The sequence below is a fragment of the Diceros bicornis genome, chromosome 5 (genome assembly GCF_020826845.1).
Source record: "Diceros bicornis minor isolate mBicDic1 chromosome 5, mDicBic1.mat.cur, whole genome shotgun sequence".
In the NCBI taxonomy this organism is placed as follows: Eukaryota; Metazoa; Chordata; class Mammalia; order Perissodactyla; family Rhinocerotidae; genus Diceros; species Diceros bicornis.
In genome coordinates, this window is record NC_080744.1 from 94,787,521 (window position 1) to 94,808,299 (window position 20,779).

Here is a 20,779-nt window from a genome sequence, read left to right on the forward strand (position 1 = left end):
CACCCCAGAGAGCGGATAAAGAGGGGCAAACGAGAAGCCTCCCACGTCAGGGACCCAGAGGGCAAAAGAGAGAGCTCCCCCCTCCCCGCAACCCGGAGTCTGCAGCTCGACCAGATCTAGCGATCCGAGGCAGACCTGATCAAACTGGACTGGACCCGTGGATCGCAGTGGGGAAAAAAAACAAAACAAAACAAAACAAAACAAACTGCGGATCGCAGCAGAAAAACTGGGGCAGAGCGCAGGGGGCTTAGACTACACAGCCCTTTACCACCAGACAGTGGCGGCAGGTGGAAATTGCAACCAGAGACTTCCAGGATGAGGAAAATCAAAACCAACACAGGAACCACAATGCAAAAATATATGAAATCACCAGACCAGAAACAAAATGACAAGCACCCAGAAATCAACCCCGAAGACACAGAAATCCATAAACTAAATGACAGAGATTTCAAAATAGCTATCATAAAAACACTCAACGAAATACGAGACAACACAGACAAACAATTAAATGAGATTAGGAGTTTCTTCACAAAAGAGATTGAAATCATAAAGAAAAACCTATCAGTGCTGATGGAGATGAAGAACACAATGGAGGAGACAAAGGAGAATCTGGAATCTTTAAAGAACAGAGCTGACAATATGGAGGAAAGAATTAGTACTTTAGAGGATAGGAATACAGATATACTCCAGATGGAAGAAGAGAGAGAACTAAGACTAAAAAGAAATGAAGAAAGACTCCGAGAAATATCGGACTCTATTAGAAAATGTAACATAAGAATTATAGGTATTCCTGAGGGAGAGGAGAGGGAAAGAGGAACAGAGAGCCTATTCAAGGAAATAATAGCTGAAAATTTCCCAAATCTGGGGAAGGAGCAGGAAATACCAGTAAGCGAAGCCAACAGGACGCCTATATATATTAACAGACAAAGGCCTTCACCACGACACCTAGTGGTAAGGCTAGCCAGGGTCAACGACAAAGAAACAATATTAAGGGCAGCTAGACAAAAACAAAAAATAACGTACAAAGGAACTCCCATCAGGCTCTCAGCGGATTTCTCAACAGAAACTTTTCAGGCTAGAAGAGACTGGAATGATATATTCAAAATACTAAAAGACAAAAACTTTCAGCCAAGAATACTCTATCCAGCAAAAATATCCTTCAAATATGATGGAGAAATAGTAACTCTCCCAGATAAACAAAAGCTAAGGGAGTTCATGGCCATGAGACCCCCACTACAAGAAATACTCAAGAAGGCCCTCAGGCCTGAAAACAAGAAGAGAAAGGGAACACAAAGCTTGGAGTAAGGAGAAAAGTAGGCAGACAAAATCAGAGAAATAGTAGATCTTTACCAGAATAGGTTAGCAACCACTTAAATACTAAACTCAAAGATCAAAGGAAGAAATTCACCAAAAATAAATTTAACCTCATCACTGTAAACACACAGCCACAACACAAGATAGAATAAGGTATAACAAGAGCAACTTAGAAGGGGAAGAGGAAAGTGACTGAATTGACTTAGTATAAGGAAATAGGAGGCTATCAGATAATGGACTATCTCATACAGAAGATTTTTTGCCCAAACCTCAAGGTAACCACTAAACAAATAATCAAATTAAAACCACATATGATAAACAAAGAGAAAACTAGAAGAATCATAAGACAGAACAACCAAACTGAATTGGCAGTCCAAAACAAATGGGACAAGAAACAAAGGAAATGCAAAAGAACCAGAAAATAAGTGACAAAACAGCAACATTCAGCCCTCATATTTCAATAATTACCCTAAATGTAAATGGATTGAACTCTCCAATCAAAAGATACAGAGTGGCAGGATGGATTAAAAAGCAAGACCCAACAATATGCTGCCTTCAGGAAACACATCTTAGCACTAAAGACAAGCACAGGCTCAGAGTGAAAGGATGGAAGACAATACTCCAAGCTAATGGCAAACAAAAGAAAGCAGGTGTTGCCATACTCATATCAGACAAAGTAGACTTCAAGATAAAACAGGTTAAGAAAGACAAAGAAGGGAAATATATAATGATAAAAGGGACACTCCATCAAGAAGACATATCACTTATAAATATATATGCACCCAACATAGGAGCACCAATGTACATAAAACAACTATTAACAAACCTAAAAGGAGAAATCAACAACAACACAATAATAGTAGGGGATCTTAACACCCCACTTACAGCAATGGATAGATCATCCAGACAAAAAGTTAATAAAGAAATATTAGACTTAAATGAAAAACTGGACGAGATGGACCTAGTAGACATATACAGAGCACTCCACCCAAAAACAGCTGACTACACATTCTTCTCAAGCGCGCATGGAACATTCTCTAGGATAGACCATATGTTGGGAAACAAAGCAAGCCTCAATAAATTTAAGAAGATTGAAATCATAACAAGCATCTTTTCAGACCATAAGGCTATGAAACTGGAAATGAACCAGGAAAAAAAAACTGGGAATGTGACAAAAATGTGGAGATTAAACAACATGCTACTGAACAACCAATGGATCATTGATGAAATTAAAGGAGAAATCAAAAACTATCTGGAAACAAACGAAAATGATAACATGCCATATCAAACCATATGGGATGCAGCAAAAGCGGTCCTGAGAGGGAAACTCATAGTGATACAAGCCCACCTTAACAAACAAGAAAAAGCCCTAATAGGCAACCTTAAATTACACCTAACAGAACTAGAAAAAGAAGAACAAACAAAGCCCAAAGCCAGCAGAAGGAGAGAAATAATAAAAATCAGAGCAGAAATAAATGATATTGAGACCAAAAAAACAGTAGAAAGGATTAATGAAACAAAGAGTTGGTTCTTCGAGAAGATAAACAAAATAGACAAACCCTTAGCCAGGCTAACTAAGAAAAAAAGAGAAAAGGCTCAAGTAAATAAAATTAGAAATGAAAGAGGAGAAATTACAACGGATACCATGGAAATACAGAGGATTATAAGAGAATACTATGAGAAATTATATGCCAACAAATTGGACAATCTAGAAGAAATGGATAAATTCTTAGACTTATACAACCTCCCAAAATTGAACCAAGAAGAAATGGAGAATCTGAATAGACCAATCACAAGTAAAGAGATTGAAATAGTAATCAAAAACCTCCCAAAAAATAAAAGTCCAGGACCAGATGGCTTCTCCAGTGAATTTTACCAAACATTCAAAGAAGATTTAATACCCATCCTCCTCAAACTATTCCAAAAAATAGAGGAAGATGGAACACTTCCTGAATCATTCTATGAGGCCAACATCACCCTGATACCAAAACCAGACAAAGACAATACAAAGAAAGAAAATTACAGGCCAATATCGCTGATGAACATTGATGCAAAAATCCTCAACAAAATATTGGCAAACCGAATACAACAATATATTAAAAAGATCATACACCATGATCAAGTGGGATTTATACCAGAGACGCAGGGATGGTTCAACATCCGCAAATCAATCAACGTGATACATCACATCAACAAAACAAAGAATAAAAACCACATGATCGTCTCAATAGACGCAGAGAAGGCATTTGACAAGATACAACATCCATTTATGATAAAAACTCTCAATAAAATGGGAATAGAAGGAAAGTACCTCAACATAATAAAGGCCATATATGACAAACCCACAGCTAACATCATACTCAACGGGGAAAGACTGAAAGCCATTCCTCTGAGAACAGGAACGAGGCAGGGCTGCCCACTCTCACCACTCCTGTTCAACATAGTACTGGAGGTTTTGGCCAGAGCAATTAGGCAAGAAAAAGGAATAAAAGGAATCCAAATAGGTAACGAAGAAGTGAAACTCTCACTATTTGCAGATGACATGATTGTATATATAGAAAACCCTAAAGAATCTGTTGGAAAACTGTTAGAAACAATCAACAACTACAGCAAAGTGGCAGGGTACAAAATCAATCTACAAAAATCAGTTGCATTTCTATATGCTAATAATGAACTAACAGAAAGAGAGCTCAAAAAGATAATACCATTTACAATTGCATCAAAAAGAATAAAATACCTAGGAATAAATCTTACCAAGGAGGTGAAGGACCTATACAATGAGAACTACAAGACATTATTGAGGGAAATCCACGATGACATAAAGAAATGGAAAGATATCCCATGCACGTGGATTGGAAGAATAAACATAGTTAAAATGTCTATATTACCTAAAGCAATCTACAGATTCAATGCAATCCCAATCAGAATCCCAATGACATTCTTCACAGAAATAGAAAAAAGAATACTAAAATTTATATGGGGCAACAAAAGACCCCGAATAGCTAAAGAAATCCTAAAGAAAAAGAACAAAGCAGGAGGCATCACAATTCCTGACTTCAAAACATACTACAAAGCAATAGTAATCAAAACAGCATGGTACTGGTACAAAAACAGACACACAGATCAATGGAACAGAATTGAAAGCCCAGAAATAAAACCACACATATACGGACAGCTAATTTTCGACAAAGGTGCTAAGAACATGCAATGGAGAAAGGAAAGTCTCTTCAATAAATGGTGTTGGGAAAACTGGACAGCCACATGCAAAAGAATGAAAGTGGACCATGTGCTATCGCCATTCACAAAAATTAACTCAAAATGGATCAAAGACCTGAAGGTGAGACCTGAAACTATAAAACTCATAGAAGAAAATATAGGCAACACACTATTTGACATTGGTTTTAAAGGAATCTTTTCGGATGACATGCCTACCCAGACTAGGGAAACTAAAGAAAAAATAAACAAGTGGGACTTTATCAGACTAAAGAGCTTTTATAAGACAAATGAAACCAGAATCAAGATGAACAAACAACCAACCAGCTGGGAGAGAATATTTGCAAAACATACATCTGACAAGGGGTTGATCTCCATAATATATAAAGAACTCACACAATTGAACAACAAAAAAACAAACATCCTGATCAAAAAATGGGCAGAGGAAATGAACAGACACTTCTCCAAGGAAGATATACAGATGGCCAATAGGCACATGAAAAGATGCTCAACATCACTAATCATCAGGGAAATGCAAATCAAAACAACACTAAGATACCACCTCACGCCGGTTAGAATGGCTATAATCACCAAGACAAAAAACAACAAATGTTGGAGAGGATGTGGAGAAACAGGAACCCTCATACACAGCTGGTGGGAATGCAAATTGGTGCAGCCTCTATGGAAAACGGTATGGAGATTCCTCAAAGAATTAAAAATAGAGATGCCCTATGATCCAGCCATCCCACTACTGGGAATCTATCCAACGCACCTGAAATCAACAATCCAAAGAGGCTTATGCACCCCTATGTTCAGTGCAGCATTATTCACCATAGCCAAGAAGTGGAAGCAACCTAAGTGTCCCTCGACTGACGATTGGATTAAGAAAATGTGGTATATATATACAATGGAATACTACTCAGCCATAAAAAAAGACAAAATCGTCCCATTTGCAACAACATGGATGGGCCTGGAGCGTATTATGTTAAGTGAAATAAGCCAGAAAGAGAAAGACAAACACTGTATGATCTCACTCATATGTGGAATATAAACCAACACACGGACAGAGAAAACTGGACTGTGGTTACCCGGGAAGTGGGGGTGGGGGGTGGGCACAAGGGGTGAAGGGAGTCATATATGGGGTGATGGACAAACAAAAATGTACAACCCAAAATTTCACAATGTTAGAAACCATTAAAACATCAATAAAAAAAAAAAAAAAAAACAGAGGCCGGCCTGGTGGCGCAGCAGTTAAGTGTGCGCCCTCCGCTTCAGCTGCCCGGGGTTAGCAGGTTCAGATCCCAGGCGTGCACCAACGCACTGCTTGTCAAACTATTCTGTGGCGGCATCCCATATAAAGTGGAGGAAGATGGGCACGGTTGTTAGCCCAGGGCCAATCTTCCTCAGTGAGAAAGAGGAGGATTGGCATCGGATGTTAGCTCAGGGCTAATCTTCCTCACACACACACAGAAAAACAGCCCCAAGATGGGACCTGTGACAGTGATGACACCTGCCAGCCTGATGGTGCCAGGCTTTCTGCCAAACACCTCACCTGTGTCAGCTCATTTAACCCCCATAAATATTTATTTATGAGGTAGGTACTATTTCCCACCCCCCTGTTTTATAGATGAAGAAACAAGTTAACTTTCAGAGCCAGGACTGAATCTAGACCTTTGGGCTCCAAGCTCAGAGTCCATCCCATGACACACAGCCTGTTACATCCTTGTTTAGAGATCAGGCATATGAAGATTTAGAGGCTATAAGGTGCAATGTAGGGAATGTTTTGAAACAGGCTTGGCTACTACTAGATGTGTTGTGTCTCCTGGCTTCCCTCTGGGCACTGAGAAACCAAGAGAGGAGAGGAGGGAGGAGGAAGTGGGAAGGGAGGAGGGAAGGGGGAAGAGATTAGAAGTGAGCAGAGGCAGAGAAGAAGGTACAGTCCCCTCTGCCCTTCACTGTGGCTTGACGAGGCCCCCTGTGCAGGCAGCTTCAAGCCCATCCCTGTGGAGGCTGCCCACGGAGGCTGGTGTCCCACCCAGAATAAACCAGATGACGCCCCAGACATTTAGTTTACAATCAAGGCAGCACATAGGCCCCCAGTAGAGTCAGTGGGGCAGGGTGTGGATCTCTGTCCAAAAAAGCAAATTGCCAAAAAGCTGGTGTAGTATAACCCGTAATGTAAAATGAATAACCTAAAATAGTATTCACTTAGGAAAAAAATCTGGAGAAAAATTCTGCAAACTCAGTGGTAGTCATCTCTGGAGGGCTCAGATTAGAGGAACTTTTTTTTTTTTTTATGAGGAAGATCAGCCCTGAGCTAACATCCGTTGCCAATCCTCCTCTTTTTGCTGAGGAAGATTGGCCCTGGGCTAACATCTGTGCCCATCTTCCTCTACTTTATATGGGACACCACCACAGCATGGCTTGACAAGTGGTGCGTGGGTCTGCTCCCAGGGTCCAAACCTGCAAACCCCAGGCCACTGAAGCAGAGCGTGGGAACTTAACCAGTAGGCCACCAGGCCGGCCCTAGAGGAACTTTTAACTTCTTGTGTTCTGTATATTCCTATAATACTTAAATGTTTAACAATGCACATGTAACGCTTTGGGAACCAAAAGGACAGACAAAGAAATGGTTTTAAAGAGAGGGCATCCCCGCCCTCCATCCGTCATCCTCTCCAGACTTCCAAAACCACCAGCATGTGCAGGGAACTTCACACCCCGGTACCAGGAAGTGTTTATACATAGTAAGGATTTTGTCCTGAGTGTGTACAATTAATGATTAAAGAGATATTGCCAATCCTGTCAGATAAGTTTAATGTTTCATTTGAGGATTGAAACACTAAAGGGTTCGTCCCCTGACTTTGCACACTGTTGCTTAGGTGTTAGTTTAAAAAAAAATGAAACAAAGGGGGAAATGGTGTGATTTTTGTTCTGTTTTCATGACTGAGTTGATGCTGGACCTGAAACGCCTTTACTATTTGTGACAGCTATACTGCTTTCCTTATCTTCAAGCTCAGGAAAATAGGTTGCTGTTATAATTACTGAGTCAGTGAGAAAGGGATACTGAATAAGATGCAAAATAAAAGGAAAAAATGCACCATCCAAAAAAACTGAGCAGCACTGATGGCAGGTGGAAAAGGGGGCCATAGGAGGGGAGGCTGAGGAGTGAGAGTAACAAAGGCAGGCTTCCCGGAAGAGGTCAGTTGGGGAGCAGGCGAGAGTGGGGAGGAGGGCATCTCAGACGGGGAAGGCAGATTCAGTCTGGAGGCAGGAACTCAGGGGCCGGGCCTAGAGTGGGGCCCACTTGCCCCATTTCCCCTTTTCCCTGAGAGAGGTTCAAGTCTCGGCCCCGCCCGTGGCTGTGGGCTCTGGAGAGGGTGCTGAACAGAGCCGGGAGGGAGGCCCAACCTACTCCAACTCTGGACTCTGCCCAGGCATTTCCCTTGAAAGGAGAAGACAAGCCAAAGGGCAAGAAGGTTGGAGCCCGCTTGTCCCCACGGAAACGCACGCTTCCATCTATCCTGAGAGTGACTTGTTCACCACAAATATGTGAGTAGGAAGAGGATCCTGCCTCTCTCTGTGTGTCTGTTTGTGCATATGCACAGGTGGCGGATCTTTCCCAGGCTCTGCCTGTGTGTACACTTCCACATGCGTCCCTGCTCCTGCATGCACATGTGTGCCTGCCTCTGGGTATGTGAGCTTAACCAGGCTGGTGTTTGGATAGAGTAGGGTGCTTCCCAAGGTGAAGAAAAAGATGGGGAGAGATGGGAGTCTTAGTTAGGGCTCTTGTTAATAGGGTGAGTTTAAGCCTATGAACTGAGCTTCAGCAAAAAAAAAAAAAAAGGGCTATATTGGGTCTTGAAAAGTCCAGGGGTAGGACTAGTTTCAGGTATAGTTGGACCCAGGGACTGGAATGATGTCTTCAGGATATTGTTTCTCCATCTTTCAGAGGTAGGAAAGTATAACACAGCGAAGATATCACTTAATGACAATGATTTTAACCTGTTGTGGAGAGTGATGAAAGTTTTCTTTTCAGAAAAATGCCTTTATCAGATACATACATATGCTGTACATAACTCCTTCCTTACGAAGCATACATATGCTGTACATAACTCCTTCCTTACGAAGTGGGCAGAAGTTGCCCTGTTTCTGCCTGGCTCCTAGATTTTCAAGGACTTGCCTCTCACAGATTCAGAAGTGAGTGCAGAAAGGGGCACTTCCTCTGTCCCTGGCGAGCCATGGCTGTGGCCTCCAGGCACAATTAAGGTTGAGCTCTGAGATGGTATAAGCTGTGCCAGGTGTCTGCTCCCTCTTCCCGGCCCTCTCCTTTCCCATCCTCCAGGCCCCTTGCCTGGGTCCTGCCTGGCTTTCCACTTTTAGCTCTGGGCTCTGACTTTGTCTTTCAGCTGCAAGGTCTGATTCATGGAGGATGACACATCAAGACAAAAAGAGTCCATCTCTCTCAGATCTGTGGCCAATGGTCTGGACAACACAGGGGCTGAGTTCTTGGAAAGCCTGGTCTGTCCCCTTCCCCCTTCCTATCTGGGCCCCCTGGTGGGAGGGGCTTTTGTTCACCATCTTCCTTCATGCTCCCCTGCGCCTCCTCCTCACTTCTTTGCTTGAACAATTAGGAAGCCCCCAGTGTATTGGCCTCCTCAGCACAGAGCAACCCCTGTATTTCACTCATTAAAAATTTGTTGTGCACCCATGATGTGCCGGTATAGCCTGCCCTAGTCTGAAAGGTCAGGGAAGGTCTCAACAAGGAAGTGACACCCAAGCTGTGATCTAAAGGCTAAGAAGGAGAAACCGCACGATGGGGGCCAGGAGTACCTGGGGAAGTCTCAGCCTTCGAGATGCTGGCAATCTTGTCCTTGCTCTGTGATGGCCGGGTCAGGGCTCACCACCCAGAACTTCTGGAGCCTAATATGACACCCTCTTCCTTCCCAACCTCCCCCGACAAAGCCCCTCCCCTTCACTACACTGCACAACCCCAGGATGTGCATGTCACAGTGTGATCTGCAAGAATAACCCCCCTACACACTGGAATGCAACTCCATATACTGTGGGGCAAATGATGCCCTGGAGCCATGGGGTGAGGTGGCCCTGCCTGGGACCTCCCCTGAGTGTCCTTCCCTCACACAGACCATGAGCTCCCTGAGGGCAAGATGTGTCTACTACAGAGCCCAGCATACAGTAGGGGCTCAATGTGTGCTTTGTGGAATTTAATTAAGTTGCCCTCTAATTACTTCCTGTGCAAAAACCCAGCCCCCACCCCAGCCCACCCCTGAGGTGCCTGCGAGTGCGCTGGTGGCAGCCAGGGTCTCTCCCCTCGGGGCTCCCAGCTCTAGTTCTGACTCAGGGTGGAAGACTCATGCGGGTTGCTCTCTGGTGGCTTTAGGAGGAAGGCCAGACCCCCGGCAGTGACTCGAGTACTGCAGAAGGTGGAAGGAGCGAGGCTGGTCCGGAGCCCTCCTCGGGATGGTAGGTGGTCTCTGGCCAGGGGAGCACGGGTGGGGAACCTCCTGACAGAGAGGGAGGGGCTCCCTGAAACTTGGTTGAAGAAAGAAGTAAAGACGCTTCAGCCAACCATGAGCTCTGTTGGCCTCCGCCTCAGATGTGAGCCAGGCCCCGGCTTCCCAACCTGCTTTGAAGCAGCCAGAACAAACTCCCATCAGGAACCCTGATATAGACTGTGGGGCTGCACCTGTTGCAGCTGCAGTTGCAACAGCCTGGCCTTCCTCTCAACATCTCCATCTGCCTTTTACCCTGTTCAGCCTCTGGGGCATCTTGGGGAACCTCCAGGGTTAGTTTGAAAACTCCTAGACTGGGCCAGGTCCCTCGTTTCACGTGAGGAGGCTGAAGCCCAGAGAGCGAGAGGGATGGCCCCAGGTCACATAGGCAGCAAGTACGAGCCTAGAACTTGGCCTCCTGATGCCTGGGCCCACTGGGGTCCTCACTGGCCAGATCCTGAGCTGAGGAGAGCATCATGGGCAAGAGGTGGTGGCAGGAGAGGGATTCCCTCTTTCTACCTTCTGGGGGAGATTGGGGAAGGATGCCTCACTTAGGAGGGTGTGGTGGGAACAGACAGAAGGGAGAGAGGTCCCTTAAAACAGCCGCTGGTGGCTGAATGAACACTGAGTGAGCATCTCCCACATGCTCAGCCCATGGGACCCCAGAGGCTATTCAGGTACCAGCCTTTCCTCCAGGGATGGACAAGTGACCAAACGACCACGCAAGAATTGGCGTTTGCGCTGGGCCCAGAAGGCAGTGGGGGCACTTGATGGCGATGAGGCATGGAGTAGGCCGTGCACACATCCTCTCACTGGGAGGATGCCGGCTCAGAGAAGTGTCCCAGGTACCAAGAGAGAGAAGGCAGAGCTGGGAGCCTCTCCACTTTGCTCTGCGAATGGTGGAAATGGGACGGGGGAGGGGAGGCAGCCATTGTTGCTTGTGCGTTTCTGTATGTTGGTAAGGCTTGTCTCAGTTCATTCTCTCCCAAACCCTGAAGGCAGGATTATCAGACACAGGCCACAAGGCATGCATGGCCTGGGCCATTTGCTCTGGGCTGGGGTCACCCTTCAGCGCTATGGGATGTGAAGGCCAGTGCCTGGCTCACCCCACGTTGCCATTTTACTGGGGACATACCTGAGTGGCTTCTGCCTGGAGGTATTGAGGATCCCCACGGCAGGGGAGTCGGGGTGGCCACTCATGGACCCCACTGGTTGTCTGCCCAGGAGGATCCTGCAGTCAGCCCTGGGAGTGAGACTCTTCTGCAGGGAGCACATGCGGCTGTTCCGGTGGATCTGCATAGGCCTGCTCTGTACTGGTGAGCCTGGAGCCCTGCCTGGAAGACAGATACTCCTACCCCAGCCCCCAGGCCCCACCACCCAAGTTTCAGCCACCTCCCCCACAGCGATCCACATGGGCAGAGTCATTCACTTAACCATTGAGTCAACAAATGTTTGTTGAGCACCAACTCAGGGCCAGCTCCAGTGCCAGAAGCTGGGGCATGGGAATGGAGCAAGACGAGAACTTGTTCGTCTTGGCACTCTCTGATCAGTAAGGGAGAAGGAAACAAATATTTTCACACAATGCAGTGAGCCATCTGGGGGCACCAAGGAGGGATGGGAGGTGCTCAGACAAGACTTCCAGATGGAGGTGACATTCAAATCTCACAGGTGGAGCAGGAGTTAGCCAGGTGGAGGGAAAGGACAATAAGGAGTGAGAAGGCACTCCATGCAGAGAAACTGTAGGAGCAAAGGTGAAAACCAGCAGGGTGTGGGCAGGGAGCTGATAAATAGTCTAGTGTTGCTGGAGGGTTCTGGACAAGGAGTGCCAAAGGACGGGCCAGAAGGACGGGAAGGGGCCCGGTACTGGGTGAGGTGGGGGGTTGGGGGAATGCTCAGGGACTTGCATTTTACCCTCAAGGCCAGAGAGAGCCATTGAAGGATTTAAACAGGGAAGTGTCGAGGTCAGATTCATATTGTGGGACGCTGGAAGAGGCAGGCAGGAAAGATGGGGAGAAGGAGACGTTGAGGGCAATAGTACATGTGTGACAAGGTGAAGTGGTGGAAGGTGGAAGGGGATGAATTTGAGAAATCCTCGGGAAGCAATGCCAGCCAAATTTGGGAGCTGATCAAGTGTGCAGAACGAAGGAGGCTCTGGAATCCAGGATGCCTCAGGGTTCTGCTCCGGTGACGGGGTAGGTGATGGTGCCCTCCCCAGAGCTAGGGACATGGTGGAGGAGGAGGTCTTGGTGGGTGGGATGATGAGTTGTTTGGACAGTGTGTCGGAGGTACCACTGCCAGGCCATCCAGGAGGAGAGGAGGTGTCCCAGGGACACCTGGAGAATGAGTCCAGAAGTGGGTCAAGGACAGAAGCCTGGGGACCAGCCATGCAGACAGAGCTGGCAGAGGAAGACGGGCCCTGAAAGAGCCTGAGAAGGTGTGGAGATGGGGGTGAGAGCAGGAGACCCCCAGTGGGGTTGGTGCTGAAGCTGAGCGAGCAAAGGGTTTCAAGAAGGAGGGAAAGATCAACAGTATCTCTGCAGTCAGGGTAACAGTGGGACAGGGACTGAGCACGGCCCATGGGATTTAGGGACAAGGAGGTCACTGGTGGCTTAGGGTGGAGGTGCAAAAGCTGGATTGGCGTGAACGGGAGATGAGTCAGCATAGACAGCAAGTGTAGACAGCTCTTTAGAGAAACTTTTTATGAGCACAGGGTGGGAATATTCACAGGGAGGGTGTGACAGTGTCAAGGAAGGGGTAGTTTGTGATGGAAGACACTCTGACTGTGTTCATGAGCCAAGGCAGGGAGTTTGCAGAAAGGAGGTAAAGGACTAGGAGACAGAGCTGACCGATGGAGCAAGGTTCCCTGGGCACAGGGAAGGAGGGCTCCTGAGCTCAGGTGGAGGGGTGGGTCTTCATAGCTGGAGGCCCACCTCATCCTGCCAGGTGGAGACAGAGAGGGAAGGCAGGTGTGCACGTAGAGACCTTCATGGGGGTCAGGTGGGGGAGAGGACTGTGAAAGACATGACAGCAATGGCCCCAGTCTTCATGACGATGTGGAAAGCAGGGTCATCTGCAGAGATGGGCATGGCTTCCTTCTAGAGATGGCTGAGGCAGTGGAGTCTTCCTTTGACAGGATCTGAGCCAGGGCCTTCTCTGTTCCACCTTCTCTCAGACTCAGGTTTGTTTTTCTTGAAGAAATGATGGAATTCCTTCTAGTAGGTAATGCAAATTACCTATCTCATCCTATTTCCACTTTTGTCCTGGCTGTCAGGAACCCAGTCTCAGTCATTACATTATCCCTTACCATGGCCAACATCGACTTTCTCCATGTCTGGATTTTGATTTCCTCTGGCTCTTTAATATCACTATTGTATCATGACTTTTACCGTGAGGCCCTTGACGCACTTTCTGGGAGCATGTGTGATGGAGAAATGAAGCTCGCGTTCTGAGTACCTGGTGCCTGAGCTGCAGCAATGGCTTCCTCACCTTAGGTAGGCTTTCTCTATGGGTGCAGTTTGGCCCTGGCGGCTTACTGGCATGGAGGACCTCACGGTCCCCAATCTCAGAAGAAGATTGTGCCTCTTGCCCGTAGTTCCAGCCAAAGTCCCCAGAGGTCTCTGATTGGTGTAGCTCGGGCCATGCGCCCATCCCTGAACCATCCCCTTGGCCCGGGGCGATGTGGTGGTTTCCTACCCCTGAAGTGGGTCTGGCACTGCTGGACCACATGGGCTGAGAGTGGGGCGGGATGCCCCAAGGGAACAGAAAAGTCCTGTCACTAGAGGGGTGAACGGATCCTAGATGGATAAAAATACTTCCTAAGACACGTTTCTCCCGTGCTCCTCCTGGAGGATTCGTCTACACTGCCTCTTCTCCCGCACGACATGCCAGTCCCTCCCTGAATCCCTGCTGGCCACAGGCCCCCAGACAAACAGAGCTGGGTTGGAATCCTGGCCTCGTTTCCTCCCTTGGGGGTCACTCACTCCGCCAGCCTCAGAAGCCTCGTCTCTAAGTGGGGATCCCCGTAGTCCCGGCCTGTGGGATCCTGGTGAGGAGTAGTCGTGCGAGTGCTATAGAGTGCAGAGTGCAGCCGCTGCCCCGCCACTGCCCCCTTGCCCTCCGCAGCCCCGGCCTGAATCCCTGACACCACCCTGCAAACCCTCACCTGGGTGCCTCTGACACCCGAACAGGTAGGAATTCCAGGCCACAAACTTCTGTGTGAGAGAAAGGTACCTTTATTTTCTATAACTTGACTTATTTTCTATTTCAATTTTGTCATTCCAACTGAGTGATGGGAACTTAATTTCTGTCAATTTGGAATATCCCTTCACTCCTCTTCCCAGGAGTCCCCAGGGCAGCTTATCCACCATCAATCCTCAGGTGTCCACTGACCTGTCCACTTCTCCAACTGGCCATAGGTTCTCTGCCCTTGCAGGTAGCCATGGAGACACCCCCGTCCACGGCCTGTTCTGGTCTCCCTCCTCTCTCCTCTTCCCAGCCACTCATGGAGATCACTTCTGCTGCTTTGGTGCCTGTTGAGGTGTGCAGAACCTCAGAAGCTTTCCGCGGCTCTGCCTGCCCACCTACGGCACGGGCATTCCTCTCTGAAATCTCACTGCCTCCCTGGCGTGGCGTTCCTCTGCTTGCAATGCCACAAACACACCTGGGCTTTAGCCACCTTCCCAGGCTCAGGCTGGGAACAGGGGCAGAGCTCCTTCCTCTGGGACCCACCAGTGCCCTTGCTCTCATCATCCTCCAACTGGTCTGGCAGCAGAGGGGGTAGAGGGAGGGCTGACACTTCCTCATAATGTTTCATCCTACATTTTTATCCAATGGGAAGGCTAAAAGTTCTTTCCATTCTTCAAGGGCCCTGGCTTTTGAAATTCATAAGCCAGGGAGAGATAGTTCCCCCTTGGCTATCTGCTGTCATATTCCTTTCTTGAGGAATAGCACAGACTGGCTGAGCTGCTCAAAGGGGAGAAGGGCAAAGGGGCAAAAGCCAGTTCTAGGAAGAAAATGGTCATTGACTAATATTTCAGAATAGGATCCTGTCACACATGGGTGAACTCCTTCCTGGAGTAACTGACTTGTCCATCTCTGTCCTCCACGGACCTAACGTGGCTCTGGAAGATAGCAGGCGCTCCTTTCATGCTCAGAGACACGCTGTCTTGCTTCCTGCTTACAAATCTCTTCCCTCACATTGGTCAGCACTTCACAGTTTGCAAAGCCCTTTCACACACATTCCGTCAGTTAACTCCATCATAACCCTCCAACACAGTAGAGATGGTTATTCTCATTTCCAGATGGGGAAACTGAGGCTCAGGGAGGTTAGGTGACATTCCTGCCCTCCAAGCTCTGGATGGAGTAAGGTGGAGCCTGCAGGCGGGGCTGCAGGGGCCTGGAGAGGCCAGAATCATCGTGGTTGACCCCTTCTCCGTCTTCCCCCCCCACCTCCTCCCAGCATTTGCTGCCTTCCTGCTGATTGCCTGCCTCCTGGATTTCCAGAGGGCCCTGGCACTGTTTGTCCTCACCTGTGTGGTCCTCGTCTTCCTGGCCCACAGCCTGCTGAAGAGGCTGCTGGGGCCAAAGCTGCCGAGGCATGTCAAGCCTCTGGGGCATTTCCGCCTGGACCTCTGGCTTAAGAGGTGAGTGAGCTCACAACCCTGAGGCAGGGCCGGGGCAAGGCCTTGGCTGAAGACCTCTTTGTCAGCTCCAGGGTCACAGCCAGGGCTGGGTGAGGAGGGCTTCAGCGCTTGTCCCACCAGAGAGTTTCTGTGCCATGGGGAACACACCTCACCGTGCTTGCCTCCTGGGAGCCCCAGGGCAGGTTTTGCTGGGTGGCTTCAAAGGCAGCAACCATCTTGGTGGCATTTTGCTGGTTCCCATCTGGTTCTCTGCCCCACTTACAACAGGTAACTATGACAGCTGAGAACAGGACTCAACAGTTTCCTAAATTCAGAGATCCCAGCCCATCCAAGCAGGGAGGGCTCATATCAGTGCCTCCTATCAGATCACCTGGGGCATGTGGGAGTCACACAGCTGCAGGGGACCACCCCTGGAGTCTGATTCAGCAGGCTGGATTGGGGTCCAGGTGTCAATATTTTTAGTTAGCCCCCAGGGGATTCTGATGTGGCCAGCCGTGTCCCTGGACAGTAGTTTGGGATCCCCTGGTTTTCAAATTGGGTTCCTTAGAGCTCTGGAAACTTTGACGATACTATAGGGCAGGAGAGGGAGATTGGAGAGAAACATCAAACACCCCCCATCCCCATTTCAACCAGGCAGCTCTATTTTATCTGTTTTATGAACCAAGATTTGCAAAAAAATTTAGCTGGAAAAAAAGGTTTCTATGGCTTAAAAGTCTGAAGACCACCAATCTATTTTAGTGCTCTACTTTGTTGATGAAGAAACTGGTGCCCAAAGATATCCAATGACTAAGCCAGGGAGGTACAAGGCACGATGGTGTTTCCCAAAGTAAGATCCACGTACCACAACAAAATGATTTGGGCTGGCCTATGGAAGAGCAAATTTTTCATTTTATTTATAGATAGATTTGCTTTTACATTTGCCTTCTCTTTATTAAATAGATTTATAAAAGGATTTTATTTTTACAATTGTTGTCTATTTATGACATATCATTGATACTGGTTTTCCATTTGAGGTGTTGATATAAAATTTCCTTTAAAAAATACATGTAGAAAAATTAGACTTTATAAGAACTAAAAGCATTTTGATTCAAAGGACACCACCAAGGAAGTGAAAAGATAACCCACAGAATGAAAGAAAATATTTGCAAACTGTATATCTGATAAGGGTCTTGTATCTAGAATTACAACTCAACAATACAAAGACAAACAACCCAATTGAAAAATGGAAGAAGGATTTGAATAGACATTTCTCCAAAGATATACCAAACAGCCAATAAGCACATGAAAACATATTCAACATCATTAGCCATCATGAAAATGCAAATTAAAACCACAATGAGATACCACTTCACATCTGCTAGGACGGCTATAACAAAAAAGAAAGACGATAATAAGCGTTGGCGAAGATGTGAAAAAATTGAAACCCTCTTGCACTGCTGGTGGGAATGTAAAATAGTGCAGCTGCTTTAGAAAACAATTAGTCAGTTCCTCAAGATATCATACACGGAGTTTACCACACCCAGCAATTCTACTCCTAGGTATATACCTAAAAGAAATGAAAACGTGTCCATACAAAAACTTGTACACAAATGTCCATAATATCATTATTTATAATAGCCAAAAGACAGCAACAACTCAAATGTCTATCAACTTGGGTATACATTAAATGTGTATATCCATATAACAAAATATTGTTTGGCCATATAGAGGAATGTAGTACAGTCATGTGTCACTTAACAATAGGGATACACGTGCTTTTGTTGTGTATGACCATCACAGAGTACTTAAACCTAGATGGTACAGCCTACTACACACCAAGGCTATATGGTACTAATCCTATGGGACCACCATCATATATGTGGTCTGTCATTGACTGAAATGTCGTTATGTGGTGCATGACTATACTGATAAATGCTACAATAATGATGAAGCTTAAAAACATTGTGCTAAGTGAAAGAACCCAGTCACAAAGAACCACATATCATATGGTGTCATTTATATGAAATGTGCAGAATAGGTAAATCTACAAAGACAGAGAGTTGATTAGTGATTGACTAGGGCTGGAGAGGGGATGGGAGAATTGGGGGGTGATAGCAAGCGGTATGGGGTTTCTCTTTGAGCTGACGAAAATGTTTTAAAATTGATTGTGGTGATGGTTGCACAACTCTGTGAATGTACTAAAAACCATAGAACTGTACACTTTAAATGGGCAAATTGTATGGTTTGTGAATTTTGTCTCAATAAAGCTGTTTAAAAAATACATGCATGCGGTTTCGACTTCCAGTCAAGATGGAATAACAGAGACCAGAATTATCCTCCTACTTGAGAAACAACTAAAAAATCGGAACAAATATATGAAACAATAGCTCTTAAAACGTTGGACATTAGGCAACAAAGGACAGTGTCCTTGAGAAACAGGAAACAAATGAGGTGAGCCCTATGACTGCTCCAGCTTATTGCGCTGAGACAGTTTCCAGGCCACAGTGCAGGGGTGGGGAACCAAGGTGGGGCCAGCAGATTTCCTGAGTTGAGGAGACAGAGCTGGGAACCCAGGGAAGGCAAGGCAGCTAGAGTTCACATTGCAGTGTACCAGAGAAGAGAGAGCTGAGAGGGAAAACTCGAGACCTGCAGAGGGTCCTCCTCAAGTATTCAGTTGAGTTCTGATCAGTGAGTGCACATGAGGAAACTACCCAAGGCCTAGGAAAGGACCACCCAAGAGGATTAGAGGGAACAGTGCCCAGAAATCACACAGGGCCAGGAATAGTTTTTATTCTCAACAAAGTGGTAAACCTCATAATTCACAGGGCATTGCTTGGAGTACTAAAAAAGATCTTGGGTCAGTACTGGGAAAAATTAGCCAAAGAATAAGCCCTGCTCAGGCTCTGCCTAACAAATCCAAACAACAAAACTGGGAAGAGTCAAACAGGGCATGGCACAACTTTAAGTGGGGAAATATATGTGTACTTGAAGTCTCCAAAGGAGACGGAGGGAAGAAAAAAACACTTGAAGAAATCATGTCCAAAAAATTCCAAATTTGATGAAAATTATATCCAAATTTCCAAGAAACTCCACGAACCTCCAGCACAAGAAACATGAAGAAAACCACACCATGCACGTCATAATCAAATTGCTTAAAACCAGTGATAAAGAGAAAATCTTAAAAACAACCAGAGAAAAAACGATATGTACAGAGGAACAAAGATACAGATAGCAGATTTCTTCTCAAAAACAATATGAATGAGGAAACAGTGGAACAGTAAAAAATAAAACCAAAAACGTGTCAATCTAGAATTCTTCAGTGAAAGATCTTTCAAAAAAAAAGGAGAAATAGGACGTTTTCAGATATACAAAAGCTGAAAGAAGTTTTCAGACATAAAAAAGCAGACCTGCACTACAAGAAATGTTAAAGGAAATTTTTCAAACAGAAGGAAAATGATACCAGACGGAAACCTAGATCTACACAAACGAATGAAGAGCATTGAAATGGTAACTATATGGATAAATATAACAACTATTTTTCTTATTATTTAAATCCCTTTAAAATATAATCAACTTATAAAGCAAGAATAATAACAATGTATCTGGAGTTTATATTATACGTAGAAGTAAACAACAAGGGCACAAAGGCTGGGAAGGAAGAAATGAAATTATACTGCTGTGTGTTTTTTATGCTGCATGTGAAGTAGTGTAATATCACTTAAAAGTAGATTGTGATAAGTTAAAGATGTATACTATAAATGCTAAAGCAATCACTAAAAGAACACAACAAAGAGTCATACCTAACAAACAAAAAAAAAGATAAAGGAGAATCATTTAAAAAATAGTCAATCTGGGGGCTGGCCCCGTGGCTTAGCAGTTAAGTGCGCATGCTCCACTGCTGGTGGCCCGGGTTCGGATCCCGGGCGCACACTGATGCACCGCTTCTCCGGCCATTCTGAGGCTGTGTCCCACATACAGAAACTAGAAGGATGTGCAGCTATGACATACAACTATCTACTGGGGCTTTGGGGGGAAACAATAAATAAAATTAAAAAAAATAATCTGAAAGAAAGTAGAAAAATAGGAAAAAGAACAAAGAACAGATGAGACAAATAGAAAATAAATAGCAAGATGGTAGATTTACCCCTCCCCTACACCAATATTCACATTAAATGTACAGACCAATATCCCTCATGAACAAAGATGTAAAAATTATTAACAAAATTTTAGAAAACCAAATGCAACAATATATAAAAGGGATAATACATCATGAATGGGTGGGGTTTATCCCAGGAATCAAAAGTTGGTTTAATATTAAAAAATCAATGTCATGTATCATATTAACAGACTAAAAATAAAAACCAAATAATCAATGCCAATAGATACAGAGAAAGTATTTAACAAAATTCAACATTCATTCCTGTAAAAAATTCTGAACAAACTAGGAATAGAAGGGAACTTCCTTAACCTGATAAAGGGCAGCTACCAAAAATCTACAGTTAATATCATATTTAACTGTGAAAGACTAATGCTTTTCCACTGAGATCAAGAACAATATGAGAATGTCTATTCACACCACTTTTATTCAACATTGCACTGGAAGTTCTAGACTGTGCAATAAGGTAAGAAAAAGCAATAAAAACATGCAGATTTGAAAGGAAGGAGTAGAGCTGTCTTTATTCACAGACAACATGATTGTCTACATAGAACATCCTATGAAATCTACAAAAAAGCTAGTAGAACTAATAAGTGAGTTTAGTAAGGTTTTAGGATACAGGCTCAATATACCAAAAAGCAATTATATTTCTATATACTAACAACAAACCAGCATAAATTAAAATTATAAATGCCATTTAGAATAACATAAAACATATCAAATACTTAAAGATAAATCTGACAAAAGATGTACAAACCTGTACATTGAAAACTACAAAATATTGCTGAGAGAAATTAAGGAAGACTTAAATAGAGTCATATACCAAGTTCATGGATCAAAAGACTCAGTATAGTTAATATAGCAATTCTCCTCAAATTAATCTATAGATTCTAATAATATCTCAGTCAAAATTATAGCAGGCTTTCTTGGTGGAAATTGATAAGATGATTCTAAAATTCATATAG

The 20,779-nt window shown here is 45.1% G+C and overlaps 1 protein-coding gene across 1 annotated transcript in view; it reads left to right on the plus strand.

Moving 5' to 3' along the window:
- Nucleotides 1-8,000: 8,000 nt before the first annotated feature.
- Nucleotides 8,001-20,779, plus strand: part of SLC28A1 (solute carrier family 28 member 1) — a 45,360-nt gene continuing 32,581 nt past the window's right edge. Inside the window, exons 1-5 of the mRNA XM_058542528.1 lie at nucleotides 8,001-8,076; nucleotides 8,934-9,045; nucleotides 9,926-10,008; nucleotides 11,262-11,353; nucleotides 15,496-15,679. Of these exons, the coding sequence (XP_058398511.1) occupies nucleotides 8,950-9,045; nucleotides 9,926-10,008; nucleotides 11,262-11,353; nucleotides 15,496-15,679 (455 nt within the window). The 5' untranslated portion in view covers nucleotides 8,001-8,076; nucleotides 8,934-8,949. The remainder of the gene's footprint in view (nucleotides 8,077-8,933; nucleotides 9,046-9,925; nucleotides 10,009-11,261; nucleotides 11,354-15,495; nucleotides 15,680-20,779) is intronic.